Source organism: Peromyscus californicus, unplaced genomic scaffold (genome assembly GCF_007827085.1).
Source record: "Peromyscus californicus insignis strain IS unplaced genomic scaffold, ASM782708v3 Scaffold_14__1_contigs__length_90479793_seg_2, whole genome shotgun sequence".
Lineage (NCBI taxonomy): Eukaryota > Metazoa > Chordata > Mammalia > Rodentia > Cricetidae > Peromyscus > Peromyscus californicus.
The window spans coordinates 51,113,531-51,136,833 of NW_026294436.1; the positions used below are offsets into that span (position 1 = coordinate 51,113,531).

Consider the following 23,303-nt stretch of genomic DNA (forward strand, 5'->3'; position numbering starts at 1 on the left):
GGGCAGACTTCGGCTTTAGATTATCCATTGGTGCTTTCTGCCCTGAGTACAGGGCATGCATGTACTACTCTGTGCTCCCCGTCATATGTGGTCTCCAGGTTCTGTTCCCAGGTGCAGATCACACTTTGGATCATCTGCTTTACTTGGCTCCTTTTTGATGACCATGAAACTGGGGCTCAGTATCATCCAACCTAGGGTCATGCTTAAATGGCAGATCTCTATTTCCACCACTGTGATTTGAAGCATGTACATCACAAAACAGAACGTGTCTGCTCTTCCAGAACTAAGTCCTGAATGTTTGAAGGCTGAGAACCCTCATACCTTGATAATACTACTTGGATGCAGGTGATTTTGTCAACAACACACAATGAGCGCATGGTGTGCCGGGACACAGAGGTGACAGAGACACTGCCCTTGATCTAGAAGGAACCACACTTGGTGCTAACACAGACAAACACACAGAGCATATACCCTAGGAAAGAGAGAGTTTGCAGGGTGGGTTTTTCATCAGGATGAAGTCCAGTCATGAAGGGAAGATAACTGTTCAGGGTGGGCCACTGGGGGATGGAGATCCACATTGCTCAAATAGGAACACTGAGAAGAAGAAGAGGAGGAGGAGGAGGAGGAGGAGGAGGAGGAGGAGGAGGAGGAGGAGGAGGAGGAGGAGGAGAAGAAGAAGAAGAAGAAGAAGAAGAAGAAGAAGAAGAAGAAGAAGAAGAAGAAGAAGAAGAAGAAGAATCTGAAATGATTGTTCGACAACTATTGACTGGGAGTTTCCCCAACATCCCAACAGGGAGGACTTGCTAATTAAGAGTCAAAGCACTCACCTGTTATGAAGCTGTTACACTCACAACTCATTGCTGATTTTACACAACCGTGTGCAAAGAATTTCACCAGCTGTCATTCATGAACTCAGATAGTCATTTGACAAATATTTACGGAGCGCCCACTCTGCTTGGGGGATGTGGAGGTGGACAAGATAGACAGCATTCCTGCCTTCCAGAAGCTCTCATTCTACCAACGGACAAGGAAGACGTCACTAACAAAATCCATGCAGTTATTGCAGGGTGAGGTGATAGTTATGAAAGGAAGTGTTGTCTGGAGAAGGGTACCTGGGGGAAATCCTCTCAGAAGAGTGGTGTAATGCGGGCCTTTCATTCATTTTTTTATTATGTTTGGACAGTATCTTGCTATGTAGCCCTGGCTGGCTGTGAACTCACAGAGAACCACTTGCCTCTGCCTCCCAAGTGGTAGAATTATAGACATTTACCACCATGCCTGGCCCAAGGCAGGACTTCTTTTTTTTTTTTTTTTTTTTTTTTTTTTTGGTTTTTCGAGACAGGGTTTCTCTGTGTAGCTTTGCGCCTTTCCTGGAACTCACTTGGTAGTCCAGGCTGGCCTCGAACTCACAGAGATCCGCCTGGCTCTGCCTCCCGAGTGCTGGGATTAAAGGCGTGTGCCACCACCGCCCGGTCAAGGCAGGACTTCTTAAACTTCTTTCTACTCACAGTCCCTTTTCACCTGAGAAAATTTTTACAGGACCTCAGGTCTATACAAAATATTTATACTCAATAGATATACAAATAGAAATTTTATTGCCAATAAATGATAAAGTATCAGTGTGTGTGTGTGTGTGTGTGTGTGTGTGTGTGTGTGTGTGTGTGTGTGTGTGTTTGCATGCGTGCGCACTCGTGATCACCTTGCCATGCAAGTACCCAGCACAGTACCAGGGAAACAGAGGTGAGAGGGTCAGAAGTTTAAGGCCATCCTTTGATCCGTAGTGAGTTTGAGGCTAGTCCTGTATCAAGAAAATATACTTTGGGTGAATATTTGCTGCTGCAGGTAGAGCATGTTGGGCATTTTTCAGAGCTGATCAACGTTTTGACTTTAGAGTTGACAATGTGGAGAATACCTTTCCACATACATTGTCATCACAGTGGCAGAAGTATGTTTCAGCCATTTCAGAAACTGTTAGGAATTTCATCCTAATCCCAAATCCAAGTTCACTGAATGCTATAGGCCGCAGGAAAATATTATAAGAACTCAGCTGGTTATGGTAAAGTCACTACCTGGAGGGATCAAGGATTTCCTCCAGAGGAAGCCAAATTCAAGGAGCTTTTGGTGTTATTTGGCTTGTTATATATCAGCTGTCTTCTGTTACGAAAATCATGTGTGCCTTTATAGTTTTCCCAACTGATTTTTCCCTAAGAAGTGCTAACAGTGTGGACTGATCACTCTCTGGACATGCACATTCCAGGTATTTGGAGAACAGCTTCAGGAAAGGCTTCCTCCCCCCAGCCCATCCTTTTCTCCCTATTCAGTACTGGAATCAGATCTCTCCCTTAGCCACTTTCAAGGACTAACAGAAATAACAGTCCAGATCACCACATAATAAGTCTCCTGATTTAAGGTAAATTCTACAAGAAGACACCGCCTAGGTCAGGTGGACCTTACGTAATAGATTTACACAATTTAGCTCGGACCCTCCTTTCTTACAGCCTTACTAACTTTATAGACCCCTAACTTCTTACCTAACCACTTCTCAGAATGTAGACTGAGCACATAGATCCCCCTTTTCATATACTAACAGTCATTAGCACTCAGCTGACCTCCTCTTTTACCACTCCCATTTTGGGTTGTAAAAGAAAGCCTGGTGGTCACTGCCTGAGGAAAATTCTTGCCTGCCTTTATGACCCTGTAGAATTCAAGCCTGGTGACCTTGCTCAGCGGGAGGATTGCTATTGCTTGGATTTGTAACTGGATTCCTGGGAGACTTAGAACTGAGAGAATAAGGAGACTGAGAAGAGAAAAGAGAATGGAAGAACTAGATGGGTAAGAACTTGAGAGGAACAAACTGAGATGGGGAAGAACTAGATTGAAGGGCTAGAAGAGAGTAGTAGAGGAATGAGATGGAAGATGAGGATGAGCCAGATGGGGAACAACAAGATGAGGAAGAAACAGATTAGAGAGAAGGTGATGGGAGAGGAGCTGATTTGGGAAAAAAACTAGATTATTGAGAACCTAGAAGGGGCAGAACTAGATGAAGGAATTAAGATAGAACCTAGAGGGGACTGCAGATTAATGTAGAGAGGAATCAGGTAAGGAAGGAGCTAAAAACGAGAGCAGAATAGAAGCTTGTAGAGAGAGAACTAACACAGAATACTAAAGTGTATGGACTAAGGAGTTTCGTGTACATAGATTCATTTCTTCTCATCAAAGATTAATTATCAGCTGGTTGTACATTCTTCCTGGACCCTGGGAGGGGACTATTGAGGGGCTGGACCCCCATAATCCTCCATAACTGAACAGTTTTTAAATGATATGCAAGCAACTCAAATAGCAGTCTTTTCAAGTCAAACATTATGACATAAAGCAATCCAAAGTTATATTATTTTGATAGTAACATGATAAGGGACAATGGAGAGAAAACTTTCTTTCTTTCCTGCGCTAAAACCACTCTGTTCCTTTGAGGGGAAACAACTGTGCACATCCAGTATAAACACTGCAATTTTATCGTGCAATAGTCTGCAGCCTGAGCCACGGTGTCTCAGGCCATGTTTATGGGTGTTTCAGGCCGTGTTTGGGGGTGTTTTGTGGTATGATGGCTCATGGACTGAGCATAAAGTGCGCATGCTGTGAGATTCAAGTCATAACTACAGGGAAGTCTTGATGCAACACTTATTGGTAGAAAAGTACTACCAATAAGGCCTCAGATTCATGATGAGTTTGGTTTTCAATTAATTTTGCTATTGTCAAGAGCCATGGACACTTGACTTGCTAGTGTTAGACTTGAGGTTGGAACTCCGAATTTGGCTATGTGAACCCCTTAACACATCGAGAAGGAGCCATTTCTGATAGACAAGCACTCAAACCATCTATGGTATTTTTTTTTTAACTGAGTGACTGACTTTCCTTCCTTGAAATGTCTCCTGCTTAGTTTTCCAACTAGCTTCAAGTTCTTCTAAACTCTGGTTGGAAAGCAACTCAATTGGACCGAACGTTGCTGACACTGCTCTCAGCTAAATGTGGCAATCACATTGGTTACCACACAGACTGGTTACCAGAGGGAACTGCAGACTCTTGTCCAGAGTGCAGGGTCACGTTTTGCTGAATAGCCTCAGAAGTTGGCGCAATGTAGGGAGGCTGGCCTTCAGAGAGAAGGTGGAGGCGGGACTTGGGCTCGCACACCTGTTGCCCACACTTGCTCACATGACTGGTTCACGGCTCTGAAGGAAACTAGTTAAGGAATGAGGCCTGGGAAGGTCAGGTATTATTACTGGATTATTACCAGCAAGTCCTCACACCGGTACCACTGCATGGCTTTTGTAAAAATTGAAGTATACACAGCAAGGACCAGAGTTGGCACAGGGCACAGCGAGACCAAGCACAAAGGAGATTTCTTTGCCCCAGAGGGACAAAGGGCAGGGAGTCAGAGACAGCGGCAGGAGAGAGAGGGCAAGGGAGGAGGGAAGGGAGGACCAAGGCAGTGAGGGGAAGGGGCATTTGTTGTTGAGGGGGGTTGATGGGGGATGGGACACAAAGGACTGCCTCTGGATAGAGAGGAGACAAAGTCCATAGGCAAGTGGCAGTTTATAAAGGGAAAGGGGAAGCCCTGTGTAAGGAGGAGTTGGTTTGTTTTGATTGGGCATGTTAATTAGGGCAGCCAAAGGGAGCTTTTGATTGCTGGACTTCAATACTTGGATGGCTGGACCTTGGTGTTCAGCCTCAGGCAGAGGAAGTAGCCAGTCTATAAGGTGGCTAGCTTTAGGAATGTAATCTATGGTTTAGGAAGGAGGAGGGAAGGTCAAGGCCTGTCAGAGCCATGTTTGCCATGCTCCAGCCCATTAGAGCCCTTCATACACCCGAGGCCAGGTCAAAAAGATGACAATTTGAAAAGATGTGACTGTCATAAAAAATGAACAGCACCAGTCTGTCCGAAAAGGAAGCAGACACAATTCCTTTCGATGCAGTTTAGTAGGAATCCAGGGCCTGGAGGTGTGAGGGACAGCAGCAATATCATTTATGGAGCGCTAAACATGATAGAGCGGGAATGGAAGGAAAGTCTTCCCTTTAAAGCCCAGGGAAGAGTTTCATTAAGAATGTGAGAGAGCTAAGGAGAGAGGCAGACAGAGGGACGGGTCGGGGAGGCAGCTAGATCTCAGAACATCTTTCCCGCAGTGTCCCTTAGGAGTGTCACACCAATCCCTAGAATAAAGGGAAAGTCTGATTTTTATAATTTTCTAGAGGTGACAGAAGTTTTGCATCCTATGATTTAGTTCAGTGTGGGCTACGAGACAAGGAGCTGGGTACCATAAACTAAGAAGAGCTGTCAAGTCACTGCACTGACTGCTTCCTAACTCTGTCCTCGAGAGAGCTGTGGAGAGGTGTGGCCTGATTCAGGTTATGGGGTGGGGCTTAAAGATTCTATGTTCTAACCGTGACCAAAGTTTAAGATGATGAAGAATATGGGCCAGGTTGTATGCACACGTTTTCTGACTCTCCAAGATAGTGGAATGGAGATCAGAACGGCTTGGAGGACCTGCCAGGACAGTGAATGCACGAAACCACGAATTTAACCAATTTGATGACTTCACAGGTCTCAAACTGGCACGGTCAAAGTCTTGAGTGGGATACTGATAATCAATAATCTCAGTGGCTTTATCTAAGGGCACTCCTGGGCCAGTAGTTTGTAAGTCCCTCCAGTTTGGTACTTCTGCCTTTTACTACAAGGAAGTTTACTTGCTAACAGTGAGTAAACAGGCCGGGTGGTGGTGGCACACGCCTTTAATCCCAGCACTCGGGAGGCATAGACAAGCGGAGCTTCGTGAATTGAGGCCAGTCTGGTCTACAGAGCGAGTTCCAGGACAGCCAGAGCTACACAGAGAAACCCTGTCTTGGAAACAACAAAACAACAACAAACAGTGAGTAAACAGAAAAGAGCAAGAGCATACATAGAAAACTTGCTTTCTCTCATATGCCATGCACGCATACTCAAAGACGTTAGAAAAGGTAGTGCGTGCATGAAGACGTCAAACTTTTCCTAGCAGCCTAGTAGCGTGATTTAGGCAAGTTGCCTAATTTCTTCTAAACCTCGCTTATTCGTCTGTAAAACAACAACAACAACAACAACAACAAACAACAATAATAAGCATCTCTTTAGTGCAAATTCGCTGTCTCTAAAGAGCTGAGCACAGAACGGAGCGGATAATTTGCGTCTGTTGATTTGGCTGTACAGGGGCCACGCCCCCTCCGGCCTGCTCATCTCTGATTGGCCTCCTCGGAGGGGGCGGGACCCTGGCGGGCTCCAGTTACCCGGGCAGGGTTGGGTCGCCGGGCAGGGACTCTGCAGACGCCGCCATGGCTGGCAGTGCTCTTGGGCCTGCGCGCTCCCTGCTCGCCGCCCTTCTGGCGCCGGCGCTGGTGGCACTCCTGGTGTCGCCGGCCCGGGGCCGCGGGGGCCTGGACCACGGGGACTGGGACGTGGACCGGAGACTGCCTCCGCTGCCACCTCGCGATGACGCGGCGCGCGTGGCCCGCTTCGTGACGCACGTCTCGGACTGGGGCTCGCTGGCCACTATCTCCACGCTGGAGGAGGTGCGCGGCAGGTCCTTCGCGGACGTCATCTCCCTCAGTGACGGTCCCCCGGGCGCGGGCATCGGCGTGCCCTACATGTACCTGAGCCCGATGCAGCAACTAGTGAGCGACTTGCAGGTGAGCGAGAGCGCCGCGCGGCTCCCCAGGCTGGGCGCTGCGGGGCTGGCAGCCGCAGGCAGACCAGGGAGCGAGCCTCTGAAGTTCAGTTCGCCCCGGAGAGCGTGGGTCCTAGAGAGAAGAATTTTAAAGCCAGTTGAGATGACTGTCCCTTCTGGTCGGCTCTGGCTAGGCGGAGACTGTAGCATCCCAGATGTTGGGCAACTACCAGAAAGTTCCTGCTCGCCCCTGCTACTGTTCTAAGCGCTTGGGGTAAATTCTTTGCCAGTACCTGGAGGACTTCACACCCTTCAAATCGTCACGAGTCATCTTAAGGACCTGACTCTGCATGAACTGGGCGCTTGCCATTTAAAGGCTTTGCAAAGCATGCAGATGGCTGGATAGTTTAGCATTTGGCTTATGTGACTTCAGAGTTTCTCTCTCCTACCTCTCCAGAACTTTCCTATCAACAGTGGGGAGCTACTACACAACATGATTGACAGCATTCTTTGGACTGCATAAGCAGAGTGGCCTCAGTAGACAACAGGACTCTTTGAAGGGCTGGTTCCTCTGTGTCCTTTGCCTACTCTCTGGGTCAGGGCTAAGCTTATAACTCTGGTGGAACACACCCTGGGAGGGAAGAGCCACACAGGTGTCCAGAATGGAGCCTGGCTTGGTGGAGGGTCTTTGTGGCAAAGCTGGGAAGCCACAGTGTCCTGGTACAAGTGAGATGAGAGAGAGTGTGAGGCTTTAATCAAGCACGTGTGGTGTCATGTGCCGAGAGCTTTTCCGTTCCATTCATTTCCATTCATTGTCTCTTGGAATAACTCTTAGGAACAGGTTTGACTATTCCCACTGACAGGAGGTTAAGTAATCTGCAAAGCCAGGGGGCCGACCCTAGTTCACCTTAGATCCACCTAAGGCTAAGGCCACAGAACCCAGAGACCAGTTTCCATCAGCCTACACAGAGTTCTGTTTCGTTCTAAACAAATTTAAATTAGTTACTGCCCTTTTAAAAATAAATTTACATATTTATATTTTATGTGTGAGTGCTCTGCATGTATACCTGTGTGCCGGAAGAGGGCATCAGATCCCATTATAGATGGTCGTGAGCCACCATGTGGTTGCTGGGAATTGAGCTCAGAACCTCAGGAAGAACAGCCAGTGTTCTTAAGCCCTGAGCCATCTCTCCAGCCTTAGTTAGTTAGTGTCTTATAAAACTGCAATTGTAGGGGCTGGGGAAATAGCCCGGACGGTAAAGTACATGCCATGAAAGCGTGAGACCTGGGTTAGGTCTTCATTATCCATGTAAAAAGTGAGGTGTGAGGGCATGCACCTGTGAGCCTCACTGGACAGGAGACACAGCTCCCCGTCCAGCCAGCCTTGCTGAGTCAGTGAGCTTCAGGCCTCAGCGAGACACTTTGTCTCAAGTCTCAAAAAACGAAAGTTGGATGGCTCCAGTTTCTGAGGAGTGACATCCAAAGTTGACCTCTGGCCACAACATACACTCATTAATACATACAGCTGTGGTATACCTGCACTCTCCTCACACCAACACAAGATACACACACACACACACACACACACACACACACACACACACACACGCAGGATAAATAACAAATACATAGAATTTGTTTAAATTTTTGTCTAATTTGTTTAAATTAATTTGTCTAAAATTTTAAGTGCCCAACTCTTGGTGAGAAAAAAATCAGAAGATCTAGCAGCACTGGGAGTCGGGGTGGGGCTAAACAAAAAGAATAGAAGCCTCTGCTTCCTCCAGCCCAGACCTATTCACCCAATTCACCATTTCCTTCTTCCCAGCCCACTACACTCTCTTAGGCATCAACATGTTCACATGCTCCCTCTGCTCCAGCGGTGGCACTCAACTAACCCTCAGGTCACTTGAGAAGGGTTTTCAAAGTGTACTCACCACTTCATTCTCTGAAGTCCCTTCATTCTAAAACAATGCCCTCTACTCCCTCAAACCCTCACTGATGATTCGAACAGGAAGGGGACAGATTGAGCATCCCTATTACACGTGATCTTATATTTGTGAGGTGTATCGGGAGCTGTGGCGTCATCCTCATGGCAGAAAGGAGGACATTAAGATTTAGAGGCATGGGGGCTCACCTGTGACCAGCTGGACTGATGACCATTGGGTAGGACTCCACTGAGATAGTTCATGTGTAGAAAAGAGGCAGATGCGAGGAACCTACCCCGGGTTTCAGGTTCCTGGGATGGTACTGCAAAGGTGTGAACATGTCAAGATTGGTCTGCTGGATGCTGACACAGTCAATTAACCAGCCGAAGTTGGTTTCTGCTCTGCTTTTCCTCTTGAGTCCAACCACCAAGTCTCTCCGTGCCTTCCCGTGAGATTAGAAGAGCAAGACCCGGGCTTGAGACCACGTCCCCCATGGAAAGTGCCAGACAGCCCTCAGAGACAAGTTGTGAAGTTTGAGTCTACTTCCCAGTGGGACGTTCCTCTTGTCTAGTTTTTCAGCGTGTGGTGTTTTTGTATAATACATGTTTATAGGAAGAATTTGTGGCTGCTGGCTGATAATACAGTACCAAGTTGGGCTGTAGAAACAGCGAGTCAAAAGTAAAATTGGTAGAGAGTGCTTGCCTAGGATGCAGGAAGCTCTGAGCTGTGTCTCAGTGTTACATGAAGCAGACTCGGTGGTGCAGGCCTATAGTCTCAGTATTTGGGAGCTGGCGGGCAGAAGGGTTAGCGGTTCGAAGTTGCTTTCTGCTGTCCGGTGACTTCACAGCCTGACTGGACTGTATAAGGTCCTATCTCAAACAAAACAAAATCCTTTTATCTTTCCTTCCTTCTTGGCCACTTCTCTCTTGTGATATGACCAGGCTATTCTTTTCCCCTCTGACCCATTAAAAACAAGACAACTTCTTACCCCTTTGTTCTTCTGACACAGCACGTTATATGCACAGTCACGGTTTTCCTTCTGCTGAGGATTTACTTCCACACTTGTGTTCCTGTCGGCCCTCACCAGTCTCGTATTTCTGGTCTTGTATTGCCTTCATTTAGCATCTGTCAGATAAGAGTCCCATTTCCCTCTTCTTCCTGGAAACTGGCTCCCCTTGACTGTCTGGTGTCCTGGTTTGCGGAATTGTTGTTTTCTCAATAACAAGTTAGAATTCTCGCTGCCTCTCCAAATCCCTCTGTTTCTCTTCTGCTTCCTTTGTTTCCATCTTTGCTCCTTCCTCTTCATTCACCCCGGGCTGAGGCCAATTTAAATTATCTGTCTGGACCGCCCTGCCCACCAGACTCACTGTAACAAAAAACTCACCGCCCTCCGCACAGGGGACTTGGCGAACACTTCCTGCTACTGCTGAAGTCACCCGAAGTGTTTCTCACCCTGGGTGTGGGTGCTGGGGAGATGGCCCATCAGGAAAAGAGCTTGATGTGCAAGTGTCAAGGGTTCAGATCCCGAGCACCCACATAGAAAACCAGCTGGACTGCCTGTCATCCCACTGCTTGGCAAGTGGAGACAGGGAGTCCCTGGGACAAGGTAATGAGTTCCGGGTTGGGCAGAAAAAGCCCTCCCCGCCTTAGTAAATAAAGTAGAGATTGATCAAAGAAGATACCCAAGGTCAACATCTGACTCCCACACATATATCTATCTGCCTACATACACACAGAAACACACACACACACACACACACACACACACACACACACGCACGCACGCACGCACACACACACGCACACACACACACACGCACACACACACGCGCACACACACACACACACGCACACACACACGCACACACAGAGTAAAATAAAGAAAACCTTGGGTACAGATTGGTGCCAGGGACCATCATTTTAACAAACCCTGTGGGGATTTGGAAAGCACTGCTTGAGGATGGCCTGCAAAATCCAATCTAGACACCCGAGCTTGGGTTTGAGCCATGCTCCCCTCCTCCCTGGCCCCTTCATCCCCTGGCTTTCCCTTTCTTTGGCTTTCTCTATAATGGCTATGGTGTCTTACATTTCCCTGTTGTGCGTTACACAGTCAACTTTCCCTCTGCCTTCATACACCTTCCTACTCCCGTCCTGATTTTGGTGATGTCTGACTTTTCGGCCAGATCTGAAATTCACAGGGAGAAACCTTACCTGAGCTCTCTCCCTTTTTGGGGGGTGGGGAGGGTTTGGGGGGAGGGGAGGGGAAGTTCCTCTCCTCGTCTAACAGCTTGAAGACAGCAAACATTTTAGCTAGAATTAAAGGTAGGCACCGCCATGCCCAGCAAGATTGACTTTATTTTTAATTATGTGCATGTGTGGCTATCTGTGTGTGGGTGCCCTCATAGGTCAGACATGGGATCCCTCGCAGCTGAAGTTACTTACGAGTGGTTGTGAGCCACTTGATGTGGGTGCTGGGAACTGAACCTGGGCCCTGTGGAAGAGCAGTACATGCTCTTACCTTCTGAGCCCTTTCCCTTTTCCTCTTTCCCGAGGGTCTCTGAGACTCAGTGTTGTTGATGGGCCGTTGTGAAATAGTAAAGCTCACCACGAAAACACTTGGGGTGAATGCAGTCGTGAATTTGTAGCAATCTGGAACGATGCCGGGTCCTGGAGAGAAGTGAATTAGGAATGGTTCAGCCTTTGTGTTTTGGATCTGAGTTAAGACTTCTCTTGTTATAGAAGCTGGGAGAAGAATAAGCAACTCTCCCTTGTTGAGATCACGTGACAACTTCTGCGGCTGTGAGATAACCATGCAGCATGATTCAGCAATTTTCTTGTTTAAATTATGTAATTAGGCTGTTCAAGCAACTGTGGTGTTTTTATGCACTGTTCTGTTAAATTAGAGTTTGACCCTGTCGATATTTTGTTGAGGGCTGTCACCAGCCCTGGTTTGGGGGATACTATATTTATAATTCTGATAATTATGGAACAGATAAGAACAGATATGCTAAAACATTCCCTATAGTTTGTTAATTTAAAACGTGATACATCTCCACACACACTTTGTGGAGATTGGGACTGGTTTCTACCCATGGACTGTCTCCCCCTAGTTCAAGGTGGCCTACAATTCACTGCTTCATGGAAGTGCGATACATTGAGGGATGGTATGTCCGCAGCTCGTGTTATACCTTTCCAGAAACGGTATTTCACACTGAAGGATTTTCTTGTTCTCTCTGCAGGAAAATCCACAGGCTACGCTGACACTGTCTTTGGCACAGACTGTCTTCTGCAGGAAACATGGATTTGATCCGCAGAGTCCCTTATGTGTCCATATAATGCTGTCGGGAACTGTGACGGAGGTAAGCAGTGACTTCCATGAGGAGAGATGGCTTGAAAGAACATCATGGTATTAACACAGGGAAAGGGTCTTTGGAGAATAACATGCGATTGGTTTGTTAGTGGGTGCATGGTAAGAATATGTTCTCACACATACAGTGATTCCAGGAACTAACAGCTCTGACCAGGGTCTGTAATGTAGGTGTTCATTAGGGCTCTTAAGGTCAAGGGTCCTATGTCCTGGAGCCACACATGTGCATCCAGGAGGCTCTTGGATAAAAACACTCTTGCTAAGAACCATCTGCTCATCCAGAACTATTGCCCTCTAGTTTCACTTGGGCTCCATGTCCCCATGTTTGATACCAACAAGATGAGTGTCTGTTACTAACTGGAAGTATGTTTGGATGGTTTGGGATGAGTGCTGTAGAGAAAAGGTTAAATAAAATCAACAGTGCTGAGTGTGGTGGCACACGCCTTTAATCCCAGCACCCAGGAGGCAGAAACAGACAGTCCTCTGTGAGTTCGAGGCCAGTCTGGTGTACATAGTGAGTTCCAGGACAGCCAGGATTTCATAGTGAGACCCTATCTCTAAAAACAAAAACAATGAAACCAAAAGACCCACCAAATGCCAGTGGACAGGTGTCACGTACACCGATCTTATTGCTGAGCCAGCGATTTGCTTCCTGGCCGCCATGACTTCTGGTCTGGACATTCTCTGTGGGTGGAGCCCTTGACGGACAGGAGCGAGCCAGGGAGTGACGAATGCTCTTGGGTTCCATTGTGTTACTTCTCAGCATGTTCACCCTTCACACTGGCACTTTTAACATGTGCTGGTCCTGGGTGAGTGTGCAGGTACTCTCACAACCCGGGTACATTACTGTTGAGCCGCGAACCTCCATCCTTACAGTCGTTTCTACTTTGATGCATGTGTTGTTACAAGTTTGAAATCCTTGTTATCTGTTTTCTTAAGATCAGGGTTTGCAACTGAGTAAGTTATCCGAGGAGTGTGTGGAGTGAGAACCACACATTCTTAGGAAAGAGAATCTTAGAGTGAGACTGTTTCTCTCCTGTTTGTCCTTCAGGTGAACGAGAAAGAAGCGGACTATGCTAAGAATTCGTTATTCCTGCGACACCCTGAGATGAAAACTTGGCCCTCCAGCCATAACTGGTTCTTTGCTAAGCTGAATATAACCAATATCTGGGTCTTGGACTACTTCGGTGGACCCAAAGTCGTGACACCTGAAGAATATTTTAATGTCACATTGCAGTAAGTGATCACACATCCTCTACCTTCTCAGCATGGCCGCCCTTCCCAGCCTCCCGAGGCAAGGGGCCTGAACGTCTCATATGATGTAGATGGACCCTTGCAGAATATAGGGTCCCCTCTCAAAGTAATGAAACACGTAGGATTACAAAAGAAGCCAGGCATAATTGCACGTGCCTTTAATGCCAGCACTTGGGAGGCAGAGGCAAAAGGATTAGGAATTCAAGGCCAGCCTCAGCTACGTAGTGAGGTTGAAGCCAGCCTGGGTTACGTGACACTGTGTTTCAAACAAAAACAAACAAGGAAGATCCAGTGATGAGCCTGTAACTCTCAAAGTAGTGAAGACCAGAGACCATATGACATTTACCACAACCATAACTATAACACATTTGGAAGGGAGCTTTGGGTTCTCTCTTGCTGTTGGAGACCGTCACCGATACAGCTCACTCTATGATTTGTCATCTGTCATCATCACGGGAGGAATGACAGATTTCACTTAGAGCTCAGTGAAAATGGGGGGAAGTTCCATTCAAGTCCCAAGCCCCCATGAGCTGTCCCTGGGGTCTGGGCTTCCAGGTTGAGACCCAGCGTTAAGGCTGTGCCTGTCGGACTCTAGACAGAGCGTGTGAGTGACTTGGGGTGACTGTTTCTAAGAATCAGAGCTGCTGCTCTGGACTGTGCTCTTCCATACTGAGTCTGAGCAGGTGACTCTTCCCTGTCAGCATCACTGGAGAGAGAGGAGAAGGGGGCTGGAGGTGTAAGGTCAGCAACTGGGTCCTGGGGCTTGGGTGCGAATCTCAGCATTGCAAAATAAGAATGATAAAATCACCAAAGGCTGGGGACATAGCTCAGCAGCCCGAGGTTTGATTCCCAGTACCATCTTGTCTGAGAGCAGAGGAGAAGCAGACTCCAAAGATGGCCTGGGGCAAGAAGAAGGAGATCATCTGATCTGGGGTGAGGTCAGGGTTCAGAGGACAGAGTGTTTCCTAAGTGACAGTGGGAATGTTGGTGGGTATGACATCCGCAAGCCTGCCAGGTGACAATGGTAATACTAACAATAGCAGCTGGAGTCTGTGGAACGTGTTTTGCAGGTCGGGGCTATGCCGATTGCTTCACGTGGTTAGCTTAATTTCTCACCGCACCCCTGGGCAGCAAGCCGCGATTCCTAGGCTGTAAAATGGAGCGCCTGTCCGAGAAACGTCAGGCTTGCTTAGCGCCTGTCCGCCAGGAGGTGGCAGTGCTGGGGTTTAAACGCAAGGTCCGTCGCCCTCAGGGCTCCTAACGCACGCTGTTGCTGGGGTTTAAACTTGGAGCCACTCCAAGTTCATTTTTCGTTTTCTTCCCGTTTGTAATGACTGACGGCTCTGTGGGGAGATGGGTGAGGGTACCAGGATGGATTTGTATGTCGTGCCTGAATGAAACTGGGTGCAGTAAAGAACCAAAATAGCCGGCTGCTCCTTGGGCGAAAAGGGAAAAGTTTACTCCAAACTGCCAAGGCTGTCTCCCGGGAAAGCGAGGGGAAGCGGCAGGGGAAGCGGCAGGGGAAAGACGTCTAGGGTTAAATGAGAATGGGGGAAAGGGGTGGGGCTTGTGAGCAGGGGTGGGGCTGGTGAGCAGGGGTGGGGCTGGTGAGCAGGGGTGGGGCTGGTGAGCAGGGGTGGGGCTTGTGAGCTGGGGTGGGGCTGGTGAGCATGGGCTACGGGAGCTTAGAGGCTAGCATTACCTTGTCAGGTTCTTAGGTACCACAGTCATATGTTAATGGAACAGCCACAGGTTCCTCTTACAAGAGATAAAGAGAACGACTCCCTTTTTAGCAAGCAGGAACTTTCTTCAAGTTCCTGAAAGAATGGTGGCTTTTGTCTTAGTGCCCGACCTTGGGAAAAGAAATTTCTCCTGGGACCAGACACTGCTCAGTTCTGGAGCTGAAATTCTTAGTGTCTATGTATTCTCGGTCTTATTCTATTAGAGAACAGCCCGTGTTAAACTATGCAACCCCCACTCAGTTGTAAATTTTAACTGCAAGGCTCAGGGTTATTTTGTTTCCTTGTGTCTGTAGTCTGAGCAGAGCTGAGGGCAGTGCAGGGCCCAGCCCGCTGCAGGTGTTGGGGAAGCCGCGGCTGATGGGCAGCTGATTGAAACAAAGACTTTCAAATCGGCTGAGTAAAGAATCCAGCCGTCCCAGCATTGATTTTGCTGCCCTGTGTACAGAGAAAAGGCACGGGGCCTCTGACCCTCCTCTGGGCTGGCCGAGCATCCTCCGTTATACGACTATGGAGGTAGCAATTGCGAGATTATTACCAGGCACCACATTATCAAGGAGAGTGACAGCAAGAATGATGGGCTGCTCTTTGAGGTTAGAGTTTTCCTTCCCGGGACATCACAATCTCCGAAGTGCAGTTATCTCTGTGTAAATAACATGCCCCGGGCAGCGCTTACTTTAATAACAAAATAAAATTATGTTTTCCCATAAGTCTCTGCTCTGAGTGAGTAAAATAGAGGCTCCTGCTCTGTTATAGAGAGGGGTAAGTGCTTTTCTGCAGCTCAGAGATAAGACAGAACCTTTGGTCTGGTCCTGAGGGAAGGATGGGAGACCAGGGCCAGGCATCCCCTGCTGCGGCAGCACTAGGGAAAGAAGTCGCCTAAAAACTGCCCTGTTCGCAGGTGCCTCTGGCCTCTGATTGCTACTTCAGAGTGAGTGAGACCTCCTCTTAGCTCCACACTGCCATTTGCTGCCAGGGCTGTTACAGTCAGGGAGTGTACAGGTCTATCTGTGAGGACTGGGGTCTGCACATTGTCAGGAGCCACTAATGGGGTCCTCACGGCATTCTGGAGTTTCTCTATGTTGGGGCCACCTGGAGGGGCTTGCCCAGATCTGCCTTAGAAGATGTCATTTCTCTAAACAGCACAGACCCTTCTGCATGCAGCTGATGGTTGTGACACTGAGATGGTATCCTGAGGAAGTGTCCACACAGGGACCCGGAAGTCAGGGCTGACACGAGACCAAACTAAATAGCTTGCGTCTTGGGTTGCTGGACCAAGCTGGTCTGCTAATTTGCATGTTGAGGGAAGGTTTGAAGGACTTCAGGATGTGTTTGCCGACATCCTGGAGGCAGCCCCTTCTCAGGAAGGGCTGGACCAGGCTTCACTTTATCACTGGCTCACTCAGATGTTTCCTACCAAGACAGAGGCAGAGATTTCCTAGTTGGATGTTAACTCCAGCGGGGACAGGAGGACAGACAAGGTCACCTCCCAGCGTGGCCCACAGTACCGTCAGGTATTGGCCAGTCACTTCTCTCTTGTTCTAATGTTCAGGACCCTTTTGTTTTGTAAAGGTTTCTGCTCCCTCCCTCCTTTTGGAGAGTCTTCTGTATCCCAGACTGGTCTAGAACTCTATGTAGCCAAGGATAACCTTGAACTCTTGATCCTCCTGCCTCCACCTCCAGAGTTCTGGGATTACAGGTGTGAGCCACCTTGCTGAGTTTATCCAACTCAAAGTTTTGTGAATGCGAGACAGACACCATCATCTCAACTGAGCTGCGTCCCCAGCCCTGTTCCTGATTGTTTGTTTCTTTTTCATTTTAAACCTTCCGAAATTCTTTTTAAACGAGGTCCTGACAGAACAGGTCTGCTGGCACCCTGAGGCATTTCCCGACATGTCAGAATCATCCGTGGAGAGCAGAGGAGCTTGCTAAAGGATTATTCTTGGTCCCTGTCCCTCACCTCTTACAATATTAAACTTTTAGGTCTTGAGTTTCTCTCGTCTCTCCTGCAAACAAATGAACTTCGAAGACTGGCCCATCCAGCTGATAAGATAATTAATTGTTCGTCTCTCTTTCCCTCTCCAGGTGACGCAGAACATGTTGACACCAGCGAGGAGTCTTGGATGGCGCCTGCACACTTAAGGGGCTTGACTTGTCTGCACCTTCCTCGGGCTGACTCTGCCCCCTGCTGGCTGACTTGGTTGGCTTGCCTGTTTACACAATGCTGGTGGTCCTAGACCTGATCTCTTGGAAAGATGAGGTTGCTGGATTTAAAACATGTACTTTGAAGCTATTTTCATAGAAAAATGCCATTCATTATAATCAAGGATTTTTTCCCATCTATTCCCAGTGTTTTTTCTTCCATGGTGCCCATAGATGGGCAGCATAGGCCAGGTGTAGATTGCCCATTGGCATCGTAGGTACAGAAGTCCAGGCACTTTATTCTTGATGGTCACTGTCCCTGGAGGGTGCCCTCCCTCACCCAGCTGCCTTGAGCCTGTGCAGAGGGGCCTGGAGTGGGGAAGCCTGGGCAGGGGGTGTGCCCCGGATGCAGAGTGCCTGTGTCAACCCTTCAGATGTGGAAAGGGGTGAACTTCCTATTCATGTCTGACAGAAGTACCTTCTGTAAAACTCTCTAAATGTTTTACATGATAAAGTCATAGTTACCCAGAACAAACAAGTAAAAAATATTTCCTGTTTTCATTTTCCACCTAAGTAGACACCGAATATTCATTCTTCATCCTGCAAAATATATTCACACGGGCTGGGAGTGGGGTGCAGCCTGCTGGATAGAGTGCTTGTCCAGTGTACATGGGGCCCTGGGTCTCATCCCCAGCATTGAAACAAACGGGTCAAAACCCCAAACAATGTTTTTTTATTTGCAGAAGGAAAAGAAAGGAATTTTGTCTGTGTTGGATTATTTTTTACAAAAAAAAAAAAAAGCATTACAAGTGGAATTAACCCAGGTACCAACTGTAGCCCAAGCCTTCCTCAGATGTTCTGTATCTTGAAGCTTCTAATGCTGCCACCTGAGTCACCCATCTGTGGGAGATAACATGGTAACATGGTATTAAAAATATGTTTCTGGGCTAGAGAGATGGTTCAGCATTTAAGAATGTAGACTGCGCTGGGCGGTGGTGGCGCATGCCTTTAATCCCAGCACTCGGGAGGCAGAGCCAGGTGGATCTCTGTGAGTTCGAGGCCAGCATGGGCTACCAAGTGAGTTCCAGGAAAGGCACAAAGCTACACAGAGAAACCCTGTCTCAGAAAACCAAAAAACCAAAAAAAAAAAAAAAAAAAGAAAAAGAATGTAGACTGCTCTGGCCGAGGAGCCCGCTCTGGAGTCAGCAGACACAGCTGCCCATAACTCCAGCTCCAGGGAATCAAATCCCTCTGGCCTCTGAGGGCACCTGCTCTCACGTGCTTGTACCCACACAGAGACACTCTCGTACACACAGCTAAAAAGAATACATTCACAAACGTCTCTTCAGAAGAGGTTACCATTGAGCTTCGTCCCCTGTCACCTGTACTCATGATCTCAGATGACATAAGATTCCTTTTAAGAAGGTGTGGGGTGTCAAGCCACTGACCCCTTCAGCAGCAAACAGAAGTTAAATGGGAGCCATCATTGGAGAAATAGATGATAAACTTAACAAATCCAGCAAACGACTTCTCACGAAAAAAGTTATATTAAACAGTGAGGATCTGGTCATTCAAATCAGTAACAATTAAGGACATTATTTTAAGAAGGTGTGCTGGACTGCTTTCAGAGGTTCAGATGTGTGTCACAAAGCTTCGTTGTACCCTGCTCAATCGATGGTCACGTTTAACCACACTCTTAAACCAGCCACTTGTTCCGGAACTCGGAGGGAAGCACGCTGCTCTTCCCCTCTGCCAGAGGACTCATCGCGTCCTAGAATTTGGGGAATGGATCCAGGCTTTGTCACCGGCCCTTGAGTTCCAGCACGCTCTGTCGAGCTGGGCTGAAGCATTTCCCTAGTTTTCTCTCTCTGCCCACTTACTGTGAGTTCTGTCTTCAGCATTTGGCACCGTGGACAAACTATCTGTATTCAGGTCAGATCCAGTTATCCTGCAGGGTGAAGTCACCCAGGTCTTTACAGTGGGCTCTGCACATTCCGTTATAATTGAACCTGTACATTGTCGCCCGAGCATTCTGAATGTCCACAAGGGGGCACCAGAGACTACTGTTAAAGCGGATCCAGGTTGGGTTTTGGGGTTTTGGTGGGTTTTCTTTTTTTGTTTTGTTTTCTATGTCTTAGTGTCTCTAGACCGTGTAGTTTAAGGTATCTTCAAACCTGTGATGCTCCTGCCTCAGCTTCCTTAGTAGTGGAACGACAAGTGCATGCCACTCTGCCGGGCACAGGGCCAATTTCTGCTATAGCTGAGTTAGTTTAGCCAAATGTCGGGGTGTGACACTGTGTGTCACTATGACGGTGACCCTGTAGTAAAGGCAATTCAGCAAGGGCAAGATGGTCACGTTTGGTGAGATGAAGGTCTGGCCTCATGCTGTGGCTGGTGGCTTCATGACTCTGTCACTTCCCTCACACCATGGCCTTTGCTCAGACCTTGGGTCTCACACCTCACCTGCTGCAGATAGAGACTGAGCCCCCGGTCTTAGCTAGGATAAGGTATGGATGAAGGCGGTGACCCCAAGAACATGCAGCTCCTGATCAAGGACATGGTGCCTTAGGCTGTGGCCGAGAGCCCCTGAAGCTGATGAGCCCCTGAAGCTGATGAGCCCCTGAAGCTGACGAGCTCAAGTGGTTGCATATGGCAGATGTTTCCCTGGCCACTGTTCTAACCAAACCATGACTAGCAATCAGATGAATCTGTCTTCTAGTCCAGGTTCAAAGCCCTTGGGATTGTGTGGGGGTGGGGATCCATTATGAACTAAGGCACGCATAGTTCAGTGAAACAGGAATCTTCTGCATCGTGTGTCTTTCTCAGTGGTATTCAGACCAAGAATCACAAGGCAATTGAGGACTGCTTTCCTGTAATGGCGCATTCTGTAGCTGCTTTAATGCTGAGAAAATAATACTCTGGGAGCTTGTTGGCTGGTGTTTTGTGATGTTTTCCTGACTTTTCAAAACAGATGTTCTGTATTTTCATCTGAGAAGACAAATGATAAGTTTGGAAGAGAGTATGGAGGAATCGTTTTCTTTGGTTTTTCCTTTGAATTGTAGGATACGCATATGAGAGGGATGGGGAGAGGGAGGGAAGGATGGAGGGAGGAAAAGGGAGGACATGAGAAAGTTCAAGACTTACAGCCTCTATAGTTTGTAGTGGGTTGTTTTTTACTCTTTGGTCTTTGAGGGGCTCTCCACCCAGCTCCCAAATAATCACACGGAGACTAATTCTTTCTTGTGAATACCTGGCCTTAGCTTGGCTTATTTCTATCTAGTTTTCCTTAACTTACATTATCCCATCTACTTTTTGCTTCTGGGCTTTTACCTTTCTTAATTTCTGTATATCTTTTCTTCCTTTCTTATTCCATGTCTGGCTGTGTGGCTATGTGGCTGGTCCCTGGCATCCTCCTCTGCTCATTTTCCCGATAGCTTCTCTTCTATTTATCTGTCTACCTGGCAGCCCCACCTATCCCTCTCCTCCCTAGCTATTGGCCATTCAGCTCTTTATTAGACCATCAGGTATTTTAGGCAGGCAAATTAACACAGCTTCACAGATGCAGCATAAAACAAATGCAACATAAAAGAATGCAACACATCTTTGCATCATTAAACAAATGTTCCACAGCATAAACGAATGTAAGACATCTTAAGATAATATTCCACAACAATGATTAGCCTAGTTGTTGGTATTTTGTGGTTCTTTCCCATCTTTGATGGATTGTTGAAGGATCATGCTGAGTACTGACCAGGTATCCCAATGCTTCCTACTAATCTTGAATTTGTTGTGTTCCTAGAAGTTGTTTACAAGGATAACTTAATAAAAGACAAAAGACCTATATAACCTGAAGAGAAACCACAGTATTCAAGGTTAACACACACAATAGCTGCAGAATCTTTCCTCATAGCAGCATCCCCAGGCTACAGAGTAGCCACCCATGCTCGGAGTCTTGCTATCACAGAGATGCAAATCAAAGTAATTTAAACAAAGTGGAGGAGTTTGCTGTTTCTAAAATAAAGGAACACCTTTTTCACAGCTCTGCTTTCCTCTGTGTTAGTTTTAATTGCAGCCAGCAATTCTGACAACGCTTCCTAGTTGGGTCCTAGTCACTCCTGAGTAAGCAGCACTGTGTCTGGAGGTGGAGGGCCCTCAGGGACTGAGCCCAGGTCCTGGGTCTGCAGACACGATGCTTCATTGGCCAAGACTTCGTCATCTGTCCTTTCCAGGAGACGGGGGTCAGAAGCTTGAGGACTTGGAGAGTTTTGAAGGGGACTCCCGAGAGGAGGTCACCTTAACTGACAGGGTCAGACAGGGCAGGCAAAGGCTGATGACGATCATCACTTTAGTTTCTTTCTTTTTCTTCTCCCTAGTTTCTTAACATTTCAGTTATATAATTTCCAAGAACGTTGCAGATTGTTTTTAGGGGTTGATACTAACTAACAGCTCTGCAGACAAATATCACAATGATCACAATGCTGCTTGCTCCATGCTGAATCTCATCGGGAAAAATTCTACTGCGTTATTTTAATTGACGAGTTTTAGGTTACCGGTAATATCTAACATGTACAGTAGTAGTTTGGGCCAGTGAAATAACTTAATGAGTCAATGTGTTCACCACCGAGCCTGATGGCCTGAGTTCAATCCTGGGACCTGTACAGTGGGACAAGACGTTGTACTGTGCCTGCCAGGGGCCATGGCATGTGCATGCTCCCCCTCAAACACTCATTAAGTAAATATATTAAAAGTTTTAAAGTGTTCTGTCAGCTGTTTTTCCTCTTTGTGAGCTGCCGGCTTCTGCTCAATGTCCAGGTGTCCTCGGGGAGTCACTTTAATTTACTTTCTGGTAACTCTAGGGGTTTGTCAACACTTGGTAAAACTGTTTTCCATTTAAATTATTTTAAAATCAGTAGATTTAAAATTTTCCATAAAGCAAATTCACATAATTGGTTATTTCCCCCTTAACATATTTAATTTTCTTTAACTTTAGCTCTTTGCCTTTGGGAAATTTGGTAAATGTCAGTTCAGGGTTTTTTTTTCCATTTTTGTGAATTAATTTTTCATCCTCAATTCTTCAATCTGCCTGGAATGTTCTTTGTGTAGAATGTTTATCTCTTTCTTAATGACAATCCCAAGTCATACTCAGCTCTTTGAATCTATTATGAGCCCTAATCTGCCCACAGGTCTCTCAACAGCAGGGACAGACCATTAAGTTTGCGCTCCCCACTTAACCTGCTTGCAACCTGTGGGGCAGTCAAGTCAAGCCAAGTCTGTGGCCCTCAGCTTGGTCCCTTAGCACTGACACTGGCCAAAGCCATGGCTCTTAAGATTCTCATAGACTCAAACTTTGGAGGGTGTTTACTACATGCACCCATGGACTCACATTCCTTAGCTAGAGTCTCCAGTCCCTCCCACAACAAACACTTAGCTGGTTTTCTTAGCATATGTCCCGTGTGTGGTGTGTGGTGGCATGTACACAGTCACACACACACACACACACACACACACACACACACACACACACAGTCACCAAGAGTCACACAATAGACAAATAAATGTAATTTCAAAAAATAAAAAGAAGTACTTGAAGGACAATGGCAAAACACTCTGACCAAGTCAGTCCGTTCTGAGAATGGTAGTCTAACATATTACATATGTGTGCTGAAAGTCCGTTAACACACGCTTCTTGTTTGGTCACCAGGGGTCATCTGTTAATGGTCTGCATCCCTTGAATTCATCTTGGTCTGAGTTTGCTCAGGTTGCCATGACAAAATACCAGAGACTGGCTGGTTAATACACAGAAATGTATTTCTCATGTTATAAAGACTGCAAGTCCCATCCGAAGTCACACCGGCACCCTGGACTGATAGTGTCTGTACTGGGTGCTCATTTCCTCTGCGAGGTGTTTGTACCTGTGCATAGGATCCCAGAGAAGGGCAAAAGAGAGGGGAACTTGGGCAGTGGGGAGCCGGGCCGTGGAAGAGCTGAGCAGGACATAACTCAGCTGAGGTTGGGAACACAGACCAGGCTGCACCCAAAAGCTCAAGGAAATAAAGAGACTTATTCAAGACAACATGCAGTCTGCACAAACTGGGTCAATACATTTAATTTTATAAAATATATCCATGCATGACACTCTTTTTCTAACCCTTGTAACAAGCCCAAGAGATAGGTGGGGCACACGTGA

The 23,303-nt window shown here is 47.2% G+C and overlaps 1 protein-coding gene across 2 annotated transcripts; it reads left to right on the plus strand.

Annotated features, from left to right (window-relative positions):
* Positions 1 to 6,304: 6,304 nt before the first annotated feature.
* Positions 6,305 to 21,877, plus strand: Creg1 (cellular repressor of E1A stimulated genes 1). 2 transcript variants are annotated; one of them, XM_052737478.1, is made up of 4 exons: positions 6,306 to 6,711; positions 11,854 to 11,973; positions 13,033 to 13,217; positions 17,060 to 21,877. In XM_052737478.1, exons 1-4 carry the CDS (start codon positions 6,358 to 6,360, stop codon positions 17,061 to 17,063), a joined length of 663 nt encoding a protein of 220 aa, XP_052593438.1. In that variant the 5' UTR covers positions 6,306 to 6,357; the 3' UTR covers positions 17,064 to 21,877. The 2 variants fall into 2 exon arrangements, with proteins under 2 accessions (XP_052593439.1, XP_052593438.1); XM_052737479.1 differs by lacking the exon at positions 17,060 to 21,877 and having other exon boundaries at positions 6,305 to 6,711; positions 13,033 to 13,221.
* Positions 21,878 to 23,303: the final 1,426 nt, after the last annotated feature.

Bases quoted from the DNA above. Each gene is read 5' to 3' on its own strand.
- Creg1 (XM_052737479.1), top strand. From the start codon at position 6,358: ATGGCTGGCAGTGCTCTTGGGCCTGCGCGCTCCCTGCTCGCCGCCCTT. The intron at 6,712-11,853 runs GTGAGCGAGAGC...TTCTCTCTGCAG, and splicing joins AACTAGTGAGCGACTTGCAG to GAAAATCCACAGGCTACGCT. The intron at 11,974-13,032 runs GTAAGCAGTGAC...TTTGTCCTTCAG, and splicing joins TGTCGGGAACTGTGACGGAG to GTGAACGAGAAAGAAGCGGA.